Below are 18,273 nucleotides of genomic sequence, written 5' to 3' on the forward strand. Positions count from 1 at the left end.
ACTGCCATAAAGGGAATTACAAACATGTCAGGGCACTCTTGAAGGCATTACTACACTAGAGCATCTATGCCGAAAAAATGTAAACATTCCCTCTAAATTTACATTACTGAACAGAGCATTAAAACTTCTGAGGACAAGAATCCAAGTCTGTGTAAACAGATTGCCTCATCATACTTCCCACATCTTTGGGGCACTCGGAAGGGCATGGCAGGCTATGAAATACAGACTTTTCTTATTTTCTCCTCACACCATTAGCTACAGGGACCATGGAATAACTGCCCAACAGAGAGCTGTGGCCAGCTTAGAGCTTGACTTGTAATCTATGCAAAAGACGACAGATTTGCTGATATAGTCCCATTGACTATATTAGCACAAACTATTTGTAGGGAGAGAAAGGCTGGGCCCCTGAGCCCTTGAATGGCTATTGCTACTGGGTTTTCATTTTCCTTTGATCCAAAGATTTTGGAGAAAAAGAGAAAGAAAAAATTTAAACGCCATTGAATGAATAGGCAGACACATCTACCTATATAATTGAGCTGTATGTGCTGCTGTGTAATATATTGAAAATAGGAACAGGGCAGATATTTTAGAAGCTTGTCTGGGGGACTGGTCCCTAGCATGGCACCTGCTCCACTTAGTAAATTTGGAGAGAAGCATTCTGAGGGCACTGCTTGAGAGGAAGTACTTTGTTACTTGGGGAGTGGGTTGTGAGATGGAAAGGGCATCATTCATGTGATTGTCCTGATCCTCCACCTCTTACTTTCCCTCCCATCCACTTGTGGCTATACACATCTCTCACATTCAAAGAACAGTATGCAATGTTGGCAATCCATCAGCTCAAAACATGTTGTGCTAGCGGAAACTAGCAGGTACTAGAACTGGCTAGCACAATCCCGGAAACTAGTAGGAATGACCACTTCCAGAATGGGACAAGTCAGCCAAACTCCCTTTCAGGAGCTCCGATGACTTGTCCCATTCCAGAAATGATAGTTTCAGCTACATTTTGGTTGCATTAGCCAGTGCTAAATTCCATTTGTGCTACCGGACATTCCTGATAGCCTAGCGGTAGCATTGGATATTGCCCTTAGTATGCTTCATGCATCTCATAAAACGTTTCAGACCCAGGACCCACCTGGAACCTCTTCTTCTTCTTCTATATGTTTGTATGGTGATAGACCAATGAGGTAGAGTTTTGCTGGTGAAAACTCATACCAAAATAAGCTAGCATGATCCAAATACATGGGAAAAAAGACAAGAGGTATTATGATTGCTATCTTCAAATAGCTGTCACATAAACGATGCAGCAAATTTGTTCTCTGTTGGTCAGGATCAGTGGATAGGATCTAGACCAATAGGTTCAAATTACAAGAAAAGGATTTTGACTAAAGATAGGAAGAACTTCCTGAAGGTAGGAGCTGTGTGACAGTGGAACTACCTCCAAATGTGGTGGGCCCTCCTTTATAGGAGATCTTTAAACAAAGGCTGGATGACCACCTATCAGGGATGCTATAGCAGCAGATTTCCTGCACTGGCAGGGGTTGGACTAGATGACCTTTGAGATACCTTCCAACCCTATGATTCTGTTTACTCAGACCCACCAACCGAAATGGGTCTTACTTCCTAAAAAATGTGCTTAGATTTATAGCCTTAGCCTTAAATCCTGGAACAAGCAATTTCCAAAGCTCCATTTGTTGTTGTTTATTTGGTCAGTCGCTTCCGACTCTTCGTGACTTCATGGACTAGCCCACGCCAGAGCTTCCTGTCGGCCGTCGCCACCCCCAGCTCCCCCAAGGTCGAGTCCATCACCTCCAGAATATCATCCATCCATCTTGCCCTTGGCCGGCCCCTCTTCCTTTTGCCTTCCACTTTCCCTAGCATCAGCATCTTCTCCAGGGTATCCTGTCTTCTCATGATGTGGCCAAAGTACTTCAGTTTTGCCTTTAAGATCATTCCCTCAAGTGAGCAGTCTGGCTTTATTTCCTGGAGTATGGACTGGTTTGATCTTCGTGCAGTCCAAGGCACTCTCAGAATTTTCCTCCAGCACCACAGTTAAAGCTCCATTTGCACCAAGACAATTGCTATGTTATAGGTTTTCTGTCATCTAAGGCTACAGGCTTATGCACACTTACCTGGAAGTAAGTCTCATTGAGCTCAGTGGGATTTCAGAATAAACCTGTATAGGATATGGTGTATGAATACTGTGGGTCCAACGATACTGGAACTTCAGAAGTGAATCTTACCTGCCATATTTGTCATTGATGGCTTTGTCTCTGGAAGGCCTTTGTATCATGAATCCGTTCAACAGGGCCTAACTACTTATAGAACAGTATCCAGTTCAGCACTAAGGCCAACGTAAATTATGTTGCACTAGCATAAGCCACCTCCACTGTAACGCCATTCACATTTACATATAAATTATGTAAATTCTTACATAATTTACATGTAAATTATGTAAATTACATTCTGCTAGCATAAACCACCTCCACTGTTAACGCCATTCACATCTGCTGCCCTTACATTGTCCTGCACACCAGAGGAGACGTACTATTTCTGTTCTATCCATTACTTATTAGTCAACCACAGACATTCTGCTAAGGACTGAAATAAGCATTTTAGTCCCAGCCAATCTCCTTTTCACAGCAGGAGGGGGAATTGCTGCCACACTCATGTTTCCTGAGGTTCCTCTCCTCCATCCTACGATTGACAGCACATTAATCAGAAGCTGCCAGCCTTGTTCAGCTGTAACTACCTCAATGGAGGCAAATGGGTCTCTTGACTCTGTGCTCTGCTCTCAACTGGCCCATGGTAGCTGCCAACCATTGTTTGAAGGGCATATTCTTTTTCACACAAAAAACTCAGTTCTAGAGAAATATGTATTTTATTGCAATTTGTTTTGATAGCACTCCATAGAATAGTCAGTGTCATTTTCAATTGTCTTATAAAGCACACACACAAATTGATTTGACAACTCATCTTGTCCACAGACCAACATGCAGCCCCATCCAGTGCAGATTTAAGAGCCCCCGAGTTCAACAGGTCTTATTTCCAGTAAAACTCCGTAGGGTCCGATAACAAGACAAAATGTGTGAAGGAAAAAGATGGATTGATTAAAGATTATAAAACTACAGCACTTAAGCCTTATGCAGTTTACTCAAAAGTACATTCCACCAAGTTCGGTGAGCCTTAGGCTGCAATCTTATGCAAACTCACTTTGGAATTAAATCTCACTGAACTCAGGGGAACTTGCTTCCAAGTAAACATGCATATAGGATCTGGCTGCAAAGCCAGTGTCAACATTTGGTATCTTTGGGCAACCGCTAGGACCTCTGCGAGATGGCTAGATAGCATCACCGATGCAGTGAATATGAACTTGAGCACGCTCCGGGAGAGAGTGGAGGACAGGAAGGCCTGGCGTGCTATGGTCCATGGGGTCACGAAGAGTCGGACACGACTTAATGACTGAATGACAACAACAAGGACCTCTGCAGGGGCTGGAGACCACTACTGATGCCTGCCCTTAAATATTTTTGTTTTGTATTAGTCCAGGACTCAAGCGTTGCAGGCAGCTGGATCTAGCCACCCTTTTAACTTCCCACAATTCTTTTGACCTAGAGTTGTTCTGAGGCATTATGAGAAATGAAAAAGGTGACCAGACACAGCAGCCCAGCAATGCCTGGAGTACTGCCATTGCAGCCGGATAAGCCCGCCAAGACTCCTTGAGAGAGGACGGCACCCAGGGCCAGAGGCAAGAGCAGGCATAGTCTGGCAGGTGTTGAAGGCCCACACCCCAGCAAGGTCCCACTGACAAGAGCCCCTGGAGTTACGCCTCCTCTTCACCATTGCACCCTGCTTGTTCACCTGCCTCTTGCTCCGGCCCAGGCAACGCTGGTGTGAGGAGCAGCAGATGCTGCTGCCTTCTTGCTCACTGGCCCCGTGCCTGTCAAGCAAGGTCGTGGTAGCAATTATAAGAAAGAGGATGAGGAGCAACAGCAGCTGGTGACAACGGTGGTGAAAAGTCAGACTCACTGAGGGCGGGGGCCCATTCAGGGTGTCTTGCCCAAGCGCCCTCTGAAACCTGGGGCCAGCACTGAGTGGACCCACCCAAGCACACTGGGCCCTCTCAAGCGTGGCACCAGCCCTGTGTGGCTCCCAGGCTGCAATCCTATGTCCATTTATTTGGGAGCAAGCCCCACTGAACTCAAGACTGGATTCTTTCGGAGCAAAAGCGCACAGGATTGGGTTTTCCCTCCCTCCCAAGCAAGCGCGCGTTGGCCTACGTTGCAGCCTTTATCACGCACGCACCCCTCCGCGTACCCGTTTGCTGCCAGGTTGACCTCACTGACTCCAAGTCCACGGGGATCACGGCAGCCCCGCCCGCCGGCCCGCCTCCCTCGATCGCGAAGGCCCCGCCCACACTCCCCAGACGCCGGCGGTGGAAAGAGCGGGCGAGTCCATTTGACCACACACGCTCGCACATACGGGGGAGCGAGAAAGACGGCTGGGGAGAAAGGCTTCTAGTCATTGCCTCCTCCAGGTCTTTCGCTAAAACGGTCCCCCTCCCCCGTCGTTTCTGGATTATGACAGAGTGTTCTGAGCTGGGGAAAAGCAGCAACGCTTTTGGCCAATGGAACCTGCTCTCTTTGCCCCCCCTCTTGCCGCCTGTGGGGTTGGACGCGCCCGGCGCTCACGTCACCCATTGTTTACAAACCAACCGCAGCAGCAACAACAGCGCCGGAGGTGCGAGTGTGCTAGAAAGAGGGAGGGGAGGAGGAGGGCGCCTCATTGGTGGTTGCGGACGCCGTCGCTGCGGCAGCGGCAGCAACAACAACAGCGCGTGTGCCGGGCGGAGAGGAGCAGGCGAGCGAGCCGCCGACCGACCGGCTGCGATGCCTTGCCGGCGGCCGGGCGGAGAGCGCTTCCTGCTGCTGGAGCGCGCCGCCGTGTCTTTGCAGAGCAGCCCCGGCGGGCCGAGCAGCGGCTCCAAAGAAGTGGACGCCTTGGTGGCCAAGCTGGGCGAGGTGCTGCAGTTGAGCGCCCAGCACCGGGCGGCGGCGCCCGCCCCACGCCTCCTGCCGAGGCCCCGCGGCCGGGACCGAGCGGCTCCGTACTCGTCGCCGCGGGGGCTCGGCTTCTTGGCCTCGCTGCACCACCAGCGCCCGCCGCCGTCGCTGCTGCTGCTGCCGCCGTCGCCTCCCCCTCCGCCGGCCACGGACCACAAGGGCAGCCCTCGGGTGGCCAAGCAGCTGTGCGGCCGGGGCTGGTTGCGGAGCGCAGCGCGGGCCGGGGGGAAGCGGAGGCAGGCGCACCACCATCCCCGGCACCCTCTGCTGCCTGCGGGCGACGACGACGAGGGAGACGACGACCCGCACCGGCTCCTGCAGCAGCTCATCCTCTCCGGGAACCTCATCAAGGAAGCCGTCCGGCGATTGCAACGGGCGGCCTCCGCCACAGCAGCCTCGACGGCGGCGGAGACCTCCGCTACGGGCTCGCCCGGCTCTGCCTCGTCCGCCGGCAGCTGCTGCCACAGCAGTAGTGGCGAAGGAGACTCGGCTGCAGCCACAGCCTTCGCCGTCTCCTCTTTGCAACCCCTGCCCTAGCCCCCCCGGGGCTCAGCCGGCCCCAGAGATAGTCGCCAGCCCCCCTTCCCCCACCCGCGCAGCGGTGGGAGCGCGCGTGGATGAGGCTTTGCCTCGCCTACCTCCCCCCCACCTTTACACACACGTTAGGAGGGATGGTGGCGGCGCAAACGCGATGGCGACGAGGCACGACTGCAGATCGCCAGAGACGGATTGTCGAGGCAACGCCATATACTTGAAGCGGACTCTTGTCTTCTTCGCTATGACATTTAACGATGATTGTTCTTTGTCGCTGGTGGTTACTGATGGAGCCACGGCCCGGGCTGCCACTCTTCCCTCTCTCTCTCTCTCTCTCTCTCAGAGAATCGTGGTGCTATGCAGCCCAGGACGGCTGCCCCTCCAGTCTACCCGTGAATAAGCAGCCGGGATGACCCCAGTCTGCCTTCTGCGCCAGGATTTGCGCACGCCGTCTGGACGCTAAACGCCCACCTCTGTAGTAGTCTGCTCTTTATGGGGGAGCGCCAAAGGGGGGGGGGGCATCCCGCATGGCATTGTCTAGCGTGAAAATCGTTCCCACGCGCACCTCGATGTGTGACTGGAGAGGGGTGGGGGAAAATGTTTAATAATAAAGGTATGTCAAACGTTACGATTGCAAAGAGGCGGTGCAGACCGAATGCTACTGAATGCAAATATAAATCCCGTTTCAAGAGCTGTCGCCCTTCTCCCTCTCTTGCCAAGGTCACCCCCTTTTTTTGCATTTCACGTCCAAGCTATGTTTTGTTCTTGTGTTCCCCGGGCGGTTAGAGATCGTAATCCTATCCTGGCTTGTTTTGACTGGGCTGTGGGCGAACCCTGTGTGTTTTGTAACGGCTGGGAGTCTCCTGAGGACGCGCACGTTGCCCGATCCAAGTTGTTGTGCTTTTCCTCCCCCCCCCATTGCTGCTTCTTTCCAAGAGCTCCTCCTCTCCCTACAAACAGGATTCATAGAAAAGGGGTCATATTACAGCATTCTTTCTAAGAACCCCCCCCCCCCTACACACACACTCCCCTGCTCTGGTTTCTGTCCTTGCCAGCCCTAGCTAACACTCTGAGGCTCCCCCAGCTGAAGAATATTAGATTTGCCTCTTTTACCCCCTCTCTGATTCCTGTACTTTCAGCCATTTCCTTCGTGACTCCAGCCCTCTTAGTGCTCTTACACAGAAGAAAATAAATGTTGCCTCTGTTTCTGATTTGCCTCACTAGAAGCATTTTCAAGAAGTCAAAATGACGTTTTGGAGACTCCCCCCCCCCCCACACACACCTCTTAGAGTGTTCACTATTATTTTTATGTAAATCTTTGTTTTGGGGCAGTATGAAGCAGTTTAAAAATGTGAATATTAAAGCTAGAAAGCAGCTGGCTTTAATGTAAATGTACAGAGCGGCTGAGGATGAAGAGGCACGTTTTTTCACAAAAGGTAGCTAAAAATGAGCTTTTAAAATAAATAATACACAGAAAACCTCAATGGCTCAATCAGCAGAAGCGGCTGTTGACAAAATATATATATATACACTTCGTAACGGAGTGTTGGAGTTGTGTTCCTGGTTTTCAGGGTTTGTCTTTAATATGTCTGTATTGAATAAACATGGTAGACTTTTATATGAAAGAGAAATTGGGTCTTCTGTCTTCTTTGCATTAGAATGGCGTAAGATACCCACTTGTACATAATCAGTTCTTTCCCTTACTGCTTTGAAAGCTGCTTTTTTTGCCTGCGGGTGTGATGCGGAGGGAGCTGGTTAGAAATTCTCTTAAGATGCAACTTGGTTGGTCCCTTTGTTTCCTGGCAAACATTCCTGAAGGCTCAGAAACCCTCTTGTGCATATTGTAGTATTGCTCTTGGAAGCTTTATGCTTATTTGATACTACCTCTGAAATCTAGAATACGATAATGGGTGGGTGTGTTTGAAACCCCCTGTCTCACCCTGCCCCCTCTCTTGCAGACTTTGTGGCAAGAGGAAAAGGACTCCTTGCAGCAGGTCGTAACTTGATTACTGAGATACAATGATCTTGGATGTAATCCAGATCCACTGACATCAGCAGGAGGCTGCCTGCTGATGTTTGTGAGAGGAGAATTGCCTCCCCTAGATGCCAATTAAACTAAGTATCTTCAGAACACTTATCACATTAGACATTTGTCTGGGATTACTAGGTATAATTACAATAAAGCATGCCTCCTTGCTATTCCACCTCTTACCTCTATGTCCTAATTTCAACCAAAATCTGTTTCTTTGTAGTGATCCCGTCAAAAAGAAAATGGAAGGCATTAAATCAGGGCAATAAAATCTGGAGAGTTATTTACCTGATGCTCCAATGCTCTGCAGTAAAGATGGACCATGTCAAGATTATTAAAAATAAAAGTCATTAAAAAAGAAAGAAAATTGTATGCTAGAGGAATGGCTTTTTGCTGCTAGGACTATCTGTGCGAACAAATGCTGCAAAAATGTACGCCCTTCTGTTAGCAAGAGATAATTGAAGGAAAAATACTGGACCTTCCCCAGCAAATGAGTAATCACTACATATTAATTGTACAAAAACAGCCTTATGGAATGGCTGCTGCTACTACTAAATATAAATGATGCCTCCATAGTCCTCGTTAAACCTTCGGGTTTTCTAGTCAATGGGCATTATATGCCTGAGCTCAGGGGTGGGCAGAAAGTAGTCTCCAGATGTTTTGGACTTCAACTTCCAGAAGTCCCTGCCAGCATGGCCAATGGTTAGGAATTCCGGGAGTTGGAAGTCCAAAACGGTTGGAAATCTACTTTCTGCCCACTCTTGCCCTAATTCTTTCTAGCCAGATGATTCTAAAATTCCAGTAGTGAATATAGATTTGACAGTAGATTACCTGGTCCCTATCACTACATTTTTGGACACTATTTTGATGGGTACATTATTAATATTTACCACAATTATAAAAGTACTCTATTTAAAAGGGTAACTGTGCCACAAGAATAGCTTCCATTATATATCTCTCTGCCTGCTCACTATTAGATTCTTCTCACTCTCCTCTCTGAATTACAAACTACAAGAAAAAAAATCTAAATTGTAAGTTAAGTGGGGAAAAAATCTGAAGTTGCTAGAGAGCTTAGGCTACTGGGCAGTATAGAAATGTAATAAATAGAGGGCTTCATCTGAAAGCACATGAGTAAAGACAAATGTTGTGTCATTGATACTTTGCTCTTGCAAAAGGAGGCAACAGACTATTTTTTAACGGGCTGGCAAAAGCTAACGTTATGTTGAGCAAGGTTTGATTGAGAAACTTTATTATTTGTTTTAGTTCTGTACTGCCTAATAGCTGAAGCTCTCTGGATGGTTCACAAAAATTAAAACCACAAGGTACAGCATAAAACAGTATAAAATCTGAAAGCATAAAACCACAATATAAAAGTACAACCAGTATAAAACCTAGCAGCAGTGCAGAAATTGAAAATACATATTTAAAACAGAACTAAAAGATTAGGATGCTAAAACACTAAAATACTGGGAATTTTTTTTTTAAAGTCTTCAGCTGGCGCCAAAAGAAGTACAATGTAGGCACCAGGTAAACTTCTCTAAGGAACTCATTCCACAGCTAGGAACTTTACCTAGGTGTGTGTGGGGGGGGGGCAGGAGAGACTGTTTCAGCACAATTGGGATGGCTGTTCTTAGGATAAGCAACCTGGCCTTTCCAGATATTTCCAGCTACAGTTTCAGTCAGTCCCAACCAGTGGCCAGGAACTGTGGGAGTTGTAGACCAAAACCTCTGGAGGGCACCAGATGGCATTATAAGGAAAAATAGGGGTGTGGCAAAAGAATCACTGGGTTGGATCCAACTCTTGGGCAGGACTTCCACACACACAATGGGACTTCCCTGTCCTTTTCTCCCTCTTGCACGTGACATATCTGCTCCAGAGGGTCCCACAAACCTTGAGCAGATTTTTGGAGGGGGGGCTGCAGGGTAGAAGGGGAAATCTGTTTGCAACCTATTGATGCACACTGGGGGCCAAACTAGACATGATGGTGGGGCAGATCTGTGTAGCTGCAGATTAAATTACCAAGGTCAGGGTGATCTGCCCCAGCTGTGGGAGGTAAGGGTCTGATTTTAGCTGCAAGAGGGATGTGCAGGTAAGAAGTGCAGATCACTTCCATTTCATACATCCCTGCTCCTTAAGTGTGTTTCTCCCATGCAGGCATACTTCCAGTACTGGAGTATGGCTGAGGAGGAAAGTGTCCAGAGGGGCAGACTGTTCTGCACCTCTGTGTCCCTTTTTCTGGTATAAACAGATTCTTTCCTCCTCCCTCCCTCCCTCCCAACACACTTTCTGCATGATTGGGGCAGATAAGTGTGTACTTAAATCTGCTGTAGTCACATGTAGCTTGGCCCTCATGACATTAATTTTGTTGTTACTTCATTTAAGGCAGACTTCTGAACCTGTACTATTAAGTAATTATATACTCCTTCCATAGACTCCAGGGAGATTCCGCCTAAAATAGAATTTCATAACTCCTTATCCTAAGGCACATGTTTGGCCTTTGGGTGAACGTGGAAGGGAAGTTTCCAAAATATAAGATCTATTGAGCAAGCATCCAAGGTAAAAGCAATTTTTCAAACTCTTGCTTGTTCTCCATCTAACAACATGAAAGCAAAAGTTATTCAGGGATGACGGTTCACGCCAAGAATGGCAAAGGTAAAATAAACAGAAACGTTAGTGATTCCAAAGTTTATGTACCATTCAAACATATGTAGTACAATGGAGCTTTTAGATTTTAGACAATCTAATCTTAATTTATTTGTTTGCCCTTCCCAGCAAACATTCTCTGTGCTTTTAATGGATCACTTCATCCATCTGGCATGTTTCTTTTATTATGGCAACATTTGTTGATTAAAGGAATATTCATGTATGTGAGAGGCACGGAAGTCTTCATCAGATAGAACAGAAATGTGGATATTTGCAAGATATTGAAGAAAATGTATTATCATGTTTGGATACATTCTGTTAGTATCTATAACTCCCATTTTAATAATTGGAGGAAAATAAATCAGAACAGGAAACACCTAGACTACAAAGATTAAGACCTTCAAGATTATCTGTATCAATATACTTATAGGGCAATCCTGTACATGCCTGCTCAGAAGTAAGTGTGTATTGGATTTCAGCCTTCCTGGCAGCATTACATTCCAGTAAAGTTGGTGCAGTATGACCACAAGCCCATGCACTGTGAATTCTTGTCCCCCACTTTACAACTTCAAATGTAAATGTAAACTGGACATTACTGTCAGGTGTAGGACGCTCTCCATCAGCCTTCCCCAACCTGGTACCCTCCAGATGTGTTGGATGACAACTCTCATCATGCCCAGGTGTTGTGGTCCAACACACCATGTTGGGGAAGGCTGCTCTCCACAAATGTTAACCATCTGCAGTTAGTAGGGGCTACTAATTTTAACCATCTGCAATTAGCAGTATTATTGAGATAATAACCAAAGCTGCTTACATTAACAAATAATTCAATATAACAGGACATAGCAATAAAATTATACCTTTGATTAAAATTTAGTTCTGTCGGTATTTATTAGTATCTTAATGTTGTAAACCATCTTGTGGGCCTTTTTGAGGCATGCAAGGCAGTATATAAGTGCTCTTATATAAATAATTAAGGCTGCAATCCTATATGCACTTACCTGGGAATAGGTCTCATTGAATCTAATGGAACCTACTTCTGAGTAGAAATATATAGGATTGCACTGTGCAATAGTGAGAGGAAGAGGGTCCTAAAACCTCAGTGGAAACATAACAGCAGGTCACTGATGTAAAAGCTACCTTGAATTTTCAAAAAATCTTGACCATCCACCAAAAGAAGGAGCCTAGTATATTTCCATTATGAAGGAGTTCTACAGTTGTAGTACCACCACAAAGAAGACACTGTCTCCTGTACCTCTGTAGCGAATATTATGCATTGACAGGACAGAGAATGGTGTGAAATTAGTCAAACCATATATAAGAGAAACAATTAGATCTTTCCCAGAAAAAGTTATTGTCTCACATTTTCTGATGGGTGTGTCAGTTATGAAACAATGGGCAGTATCCAAAGTTGAACTACCAATAACATAAATAACAGTTTACTAGTGTAAACTATCTCTAATGCAATGCCAATAATGCTTGCTAGTGTCATGAGTTTTCTGGGGTTACCCCCTTGTGCCAGCAAGAGCTAGAGTTCATTTAAGATTTAAGATAGTGCAATGACATTTACATAAGCAGTAGTATAGCACTGAATACTACCCAATGGCCACAATCAATTGAACAGCTGTTGCTTACATAGGTCACTTTGAAATCAATAGGTTTAGGCATGCTTAACTTTATATTGGATTGTGACAAATGTCTGTGGTTCCAGATTTGTTATATGTATTTGGGCCTCCATGAACCAGTTTGAGAGAACTGATGTGGAAACAAACTACAGCATTACTTAATGGAGCACTTAAAGATGCAGGTAGTATCGAAGGTGGGATAGAGATCCAATATATTGATGAATTAGTAAGAACATAAGAAGGCCCCTGTTGGATCAGAAAAAGTTCTGTCTAGTCCAGCATCATGTTTCCCACAGTTGGATTTGTTTTACCAACTTTGTAAAAAACACACACACAAAAGCCAGCAGCCTGGGAATACAATCCCATTCATATCCACCCATGGAGTCCCATTGAGTTCAGAAATTCAGAAATGTAGCAGGTGAAACTTTTTCTGGCATGGAGATAAAGAGATGGAGGAAAAACAGCATGCCTCAGACACGGGCTGGAGGAAGATGAGTGCCCCCGCCCTGCCCCCAGCAACCTTAATTGAACCAGGACACCTGTTCAAGGGCTAAAAACCTGAAGAAAAGACCTCATGAAGATTCACTGGGTGAATGGTTCTTTCATTAAAAGTAAACTAATCCAAGAATGTAGCCCCTGGACTGCATATGACTACATACTGAGGTTTACTGATTTTAGATAAACCCCATAGATATGCTTTTGAATGAAAATCTCTAGGAGAGCTTTTGACATGTTAATCATGCAAACAGGAGCATCATACCGCAAAGCCTTACTCTTTCTCAACAGAGAGGTGGAACCAGTACCTGGCTTTAGATTTTCATCAATGGACTGTTCCCGCACAGCCACCCCATTTTTCTGCAGAGTACTTTTTAAAAAAGAAACCACTAAGCAGCTTGGTTGATATAGTTCTCTTTGAACTGGGGATAACTATAGTGCTATAATCTCCAAAGGGGTAGCTGTGTTAGTCTGTTGCAGCAAAAATAGCAAAGAGTCTTGTGACGTGTTAAAGAGTAACGATTTTATTCTGGCACAAGCTTTTGTGGAGACCGTCCACTTCATTACATGCATAAAGTGTTAACCTCAAATTGGCAGATTTATATTCATATTCTGTGGGGTGGGGTGGGGTAGGTGAGATATAAACGGTGTTGTCACAAAACATTGTTGGTGATAACACAGACATAACTGCAATATTTATCTATTTCATGTATAGCCTGCCTTTTTTCCTCTTGCAAGGAACCCAAGGCAGCTCACATGGATCTCCTCTCCATTTCATCCTCACAACAACCCTGTGAGGTAGGTCAGGCTGGGAGGCAGTGACTGCCCCAAAGTCACCCAGGGAGTTTCATGGCTGATTAATATATGTAGTGTGATAATAAAACTCTTTGCCCTTATTCGAACCACAGGAAATAAGAGTCGAATACCTTGATGATGTCAGGGTGGACACTGAGCCCATAAAATCCCAGAGTAGTTCTGATTCGGAGGAAGAGCAGTCGCTCCTGGGAGAGGAGCGCGCCCCTTTTTCCCAGGGCCCGCAACTGACAGAGATTCCTCCCACCAACATTCCTAGATTAGAAAGCAGTCCAGGGAGTGACCCAGCACCGATAGCAGACTGGTTGGATACGCGGCGCAGACACAGAGAGCGGCACCAAATGGAGAGCGCGGAAAGGAGGTGTAGCGCCCAGTTGGCGCTCAAAGAACGGTTGCACCCAGAGGATCCAAGGGAAAAGGGGAGGGATTCTCCCTAGTCCTTATATTCAGGGGTCTGCCAGTAATTGCCTTTCAAACGGGGACCAACTGTTCCAACTTAGGGCATAGGGATGCTGCTGCTCAGATCTAGTTGCTACCTGTAGAGTTGTTAAGTTGTAAAAGAAGAATAAAGCTTTGAAAAGAATCCCTTTGTCTGCGTCTGGACTTGGCTACTGGATTAGACTGAGAGAGCCCTCCAAGGAGCCCTTGACAGATGAATTCATCCAGAGATTCCAGTCTATTTCTTGTGGTTTGAATAATCATATGTTAAATGGCTCACCACTGCAGTGATGTCTGTGCTATCATCCAACAAGGTTTTGTGAATGGCAACTGTTAAGGTAATCGTCACCATCTTTACTTTTTACATTTCAGTGGCAAGTGTTATGGTAATCATCACTGTACTTTTTGCATTTCAACTCCTTCTGACAACACAGTTGTCCAAAGGGGATTTTTTTTTGAAATGGCACATGTGATCCCATGTGTCGGTTTTGCTAAATAGCCCAGTGTGCTAGTCGACTGTACACACGCTCTGTGTTCAGTATAGTGCCTTCCAAAGTCTTAATACATAGGTTTCTTTGCCTGGCCCAGAGTTATGTGTCATCAATAACAGTGAGATTGCTGAAAGGACAGGTATGATTGATGTGTGGAACACAAGACTCCTTCAGCTTTAGCACCTTTCCTAGTCTTAGCTGTTAGTTGCCCCTCCATCTTGTGTGAATTGCATGAAAAAGGAAGGGTTGGGATTTGAGACATCAGAATGTGTGTCAGGCTTACCTCTGACTAGTATGTGTGATGATTGCAGGAGAAAACCAAGCAGCTGATGTAATATACTGACAATATAATGCTTGTGTTACTGCAGCAAATGATCTAGTTCTAATCACATGCACGCTTTTGCCTCATTTGGCTTCACTCTTCTGATTTTTCCCTCCTCAGTGGGGCTAATAGCAGCTGAGGGTAGAGGACACACTCAGATAATTTAGATAGAGAAAACAGTGTGGGAAGAAGGATTAAACACCCTCTCTTACAATGCTGTTGCTCCTGTCAAAATTAGAACCCCTTTGCAGCTACTTTGTAGTTTTAAAAAAGTTGACAGAGACACCAAACAGTTTTCCCATACTGTGTCGCTTTTGGCCCTTGCTTATAGCAGAGATGGGACACATTCTGCATCAGTTTCTTTACTGAGTAACTTCTTGTCTCTTCCATGGTTGTCTCCCTTATTTTGAAATGTAGTTGATAATTTCCAAAGTGATAGGGACTTGGGGGGGGGGGGTTGACTCATGTTTTCCTGTAAAGTGCCATGTACACGGACAGTGCTCTATGAATAATAATAATACAACTCAGGATACTAGCTCACTATTTCGCACACATGCAGCATGCACTACATACGCACACAGCTCCTCCACTGGTTTTAAAGAGACACATCTGGTGGTACTAAAAATAGGGGCTTGTCAGCAGCTTGGTAATTTTAGGCTCAATGAGAAGCTGTCCCTATGGCAACCGTACAGTTGTTGAATCATTTATTATTTGAAGGAGAATACCATAATAGTGCTGACAATTTTCAATTCCAGAGCATTTTAAGGGTACTTCATTTTCCTGTATTCCCTGTTTCAGATCATTAATATTTATTGAATGGCACCAGCTCTTGAGCTTCTTGCTTGCTTTCATGCTAGGCACTAACAATGTGATGTGTGGAGCCCACGTGGCATTTTAAACAGTGGGAAAGGTACAGACACAACTTGTGATGTACACTGCACAAGAATGGCTAATTTGTGTCCTCAAAAGATGTATGCTCAGGCATCTCCTCCCACACAGCCAGATTGTTCTTTGTTGCATCGGTGGCTTCCTATGAGTCAAATCCTTCAAAATACTGTTTGCTCAGAAGCCTAGACAGCAGAACTTACTGAAGGAATTTTGTACATGAGGTGAAATGCCCAAATGTTCTCTCTCCCTCTTGTTTCTGAGGGACTGCCTGCTCCCTTTGGACCCCGCACATGCTCTAAGGCCATATCAGAGGCCTTGCCTTTAGAGCAGGTATGAAGAACTCTTCATCCGCAGGCCTAATACGGCCTGTGGAGTTGTGGACAACTCCTCCAGGCGGTGGGGCTTGGTCTCCAAGCCTCACCCCCTGGAGGAATCTGCATGGTTACCTTCAATCTCATAACCGCAGGAGTTCCCCAAACGTCTAGGAAGCACAGTTCCTCCACACACTTTCAGAATGGGTCTGGAAACACAGAGGCAGCCATCCTTTTTCTGTATGACCTCTGGAAACTATGCTTCGTGATGACATAGTGTCATTTCCAGGGACATTTCTGGCTCTCTTTTGAAAGTGTGCAGCAGCCTCTCAGCTCCATTACAGAAGTTAAAGAAAAAATAAAACCAATCAGACTACCTTGTATTCCTGAAAGTTGACTACCCACCCTAGCATAAGTAAAATGATTTCTTCCTCTTGCTTAATTTTTCTCCCCACCATCATTGGAAAGAGAGGCATGTCAAAGACTTTTGCTCAGTCCTACTTCTGCCACTGGTCCACATGCAACTGATCTGGTACCTGATCCCCAGCTTGTCCCCAATCGTATCTTCTGCTTCAGGCCCATCAGATCCTGCCTGCCTCAGCACCTGCCTGTCCTAGCCTGTTTGGACCATGCCTTTTGCTTCTGGCTCTGCTGAGGCTTGACAGGACCTGACACTTTGTTAGTTTTAGTCTCCAGATCAAGGCAATGCTATTCTTCAAGAGATTTTAATGGGCAATAATTTAATGCCATTCTTGCTATTTTATTAATGTACACATTTTTATGGCTGACAATTATTTTGTGGTCGGCATGTTGATTACTGCCTTTTGGGTTTGGTTTTATGTTTTAATGGATTGTTGTTGGCCACTTTGAGAGTTTGTTTTTGTACTAAAAAGTAGAGTAAAATGTTCTAAATAATAATTAAAAAGCAACAAATAGGGCACCCTTTTCAGGATAGACAGGCTTCCTTTCATTTAAATTGAGCTTGTGCAGAAAAACTTCCCTCTTGCGTTTCGTGTGTCTTAACTTCCACCACTGCTTTCTTCCCCATGCTCAAACCACTTAAGCTAGCCTTGTATTTAACAACTTGTATAGTCACCAGAGGCAACAAAGAATTCCATGCAGATGAGCCAAGCAAGTGGGTTAGCAGCTGAGGGATGGCTTTCCCCATCCTTACTACTCCAGTACACTTGGTTTCCATGCTAGCAACAGAGGAAGGGACACAGAAGAAGGCACACAGGTGTGTGCCTCTTCACACATGTGTGTGTGCTCTATCGCTGACCTTCCCAAACACAGAAAGTGGTGCCTTTGCAAGGGCTCTATATCTACATTGCTGTGCACAGAGCATCAACTCCTATGACTGATAGCTATGGTGCATGGTTAAAATCAGTGCTTTTTATTGAATAGAGAACAGAAGTACAAGCAGAAATCATCTACAGTTGTTGAAAATCTAGTCCAGGGGTGTGTTTCCACACTATGGCTTCACTTAGTTTGCAACTTTGTTGCGATGTTTCCCCAATCGCAGCTTCTTTTCCAGTTTCCATACGGCTTAAAGTCCCAGTTTATCATTGCTATAGCCTGGGTATATCATGGCTGTAACATGGGGCTCTGTGCTGTTTCCACTGAGCATTAATCGAATTATTTTCTTGATGGCTGGGTGGGGTCTGAGTGGAGTCTGGGTTGGGTCTGGTTACCTCAGCAGTGTGCCCGCCTCCTCGGCCGTGTTTCCCGGACAACGGAAGGGGAAGCTACTGGAGGAGTACCAGCTTTTTTAGAAGACAGCTTTGCTGTGAAGAGAGGCTTTCCCCCTCTCCCCCCTTCTCCTTTCCCCTGAAAGTCCAGATGTACCTGCATTTCAGGAGCAAGCCTCACTGAGCACAATGAGAGTTACTTCTGCTGGGAAAGGTGGGGGGAGAACACAAAGGGGGAAACTAGCCCCCATTTTAACCCAGAGGACCTCACTGACCACAGTGGGAATTCCTTCTGTAATGCGTTTGTTGTGGGAAAGAGAGTAGTAAACAGAATTCAGCCCCCATTGTAACCTGCAGAACAGAAGCTGCGAAGTACTTTCTTCCTAAGGCAATTCACTTGCTTGGTCGCTTAAACGCATTTAAGGAATTAGGCTTTAATGTGTGATATTTCAATGGGGGGGGGGAATCTCAGCCTTATCCACCCCAATGGGAGTTACTTCTGAGGAGACAGGAATGGGTTTGTTGTGGGGGAGAAAGTGAAACCAGCCCTCATTTTAACACAGATCTATATGGAAGCTGTTCATAACAAATTGTGGCAAGTTCTTGGTGGTATGGGGATATCAAGTCGTCTGCCTCCTGAAGAATCTGTATAATGACCAAGTAGCAACAGTAAGAACAGACCGTGGAACAACAACGGACTGGTTTAAGATTGGGAAAGGAGTACGGCAGGGTTGTATACTCTCACCCTACCTATTCAACCTGTACGCAGAACACATCATGAGACGTGCTGGGCTTGATGAAGCCAAGGCTGGAGTTAAAATCACTGGAAGAAACATTAACAATGTTTAATGATACCACTTTGATGGCTGAAAGTGAGGAGGAGCTGAGGAACCTCATGACGAAGGTGAAAGAAGAAAGTGCAAAAGCTGGGTTGC

The 18,273-nt window shown here is 45.8% G+C and overlaps 1 protein-coding gene across 1 annotated transcript; it reads left to right on the top strand.

Annotated features, from left to right (window-relative positions):
- Nucleotides 1-4,713: 4,713 nt before the first annotated feature.
- LOC146346770 (GSK-3-binding protein-like) lies at nt 4,714-7,488 on the top strand. The gene has a single exon (XM_084848008.1). It carries the CDS (start codon nt 4,887-4,889, stop codon nt 5,595-5,597), a length of 711 nt encoding a protein of 236 aa, XP_084704134.1. The 5' UTR covers nt 4,714-4,886; the 3' UTR covers nt 5,598-7,488.
- Nucleotides 7,489-18,273: the final 10,785 nt, after the last annotated feature.

This window comes from Heloderma suspectum, chromosome 4 (assembly GCF_057233095.1).
Source record: "Heloderma suspectum isolate Gila_16-S chromosome 4, 16-S_ref, whole genome shotgun sequence".
NCBI lineage: Eukaryota > Metazoa > Chordata > Lepidosauria > Squamata > Helodermatidae > Heloderma > Heloderma suspectum.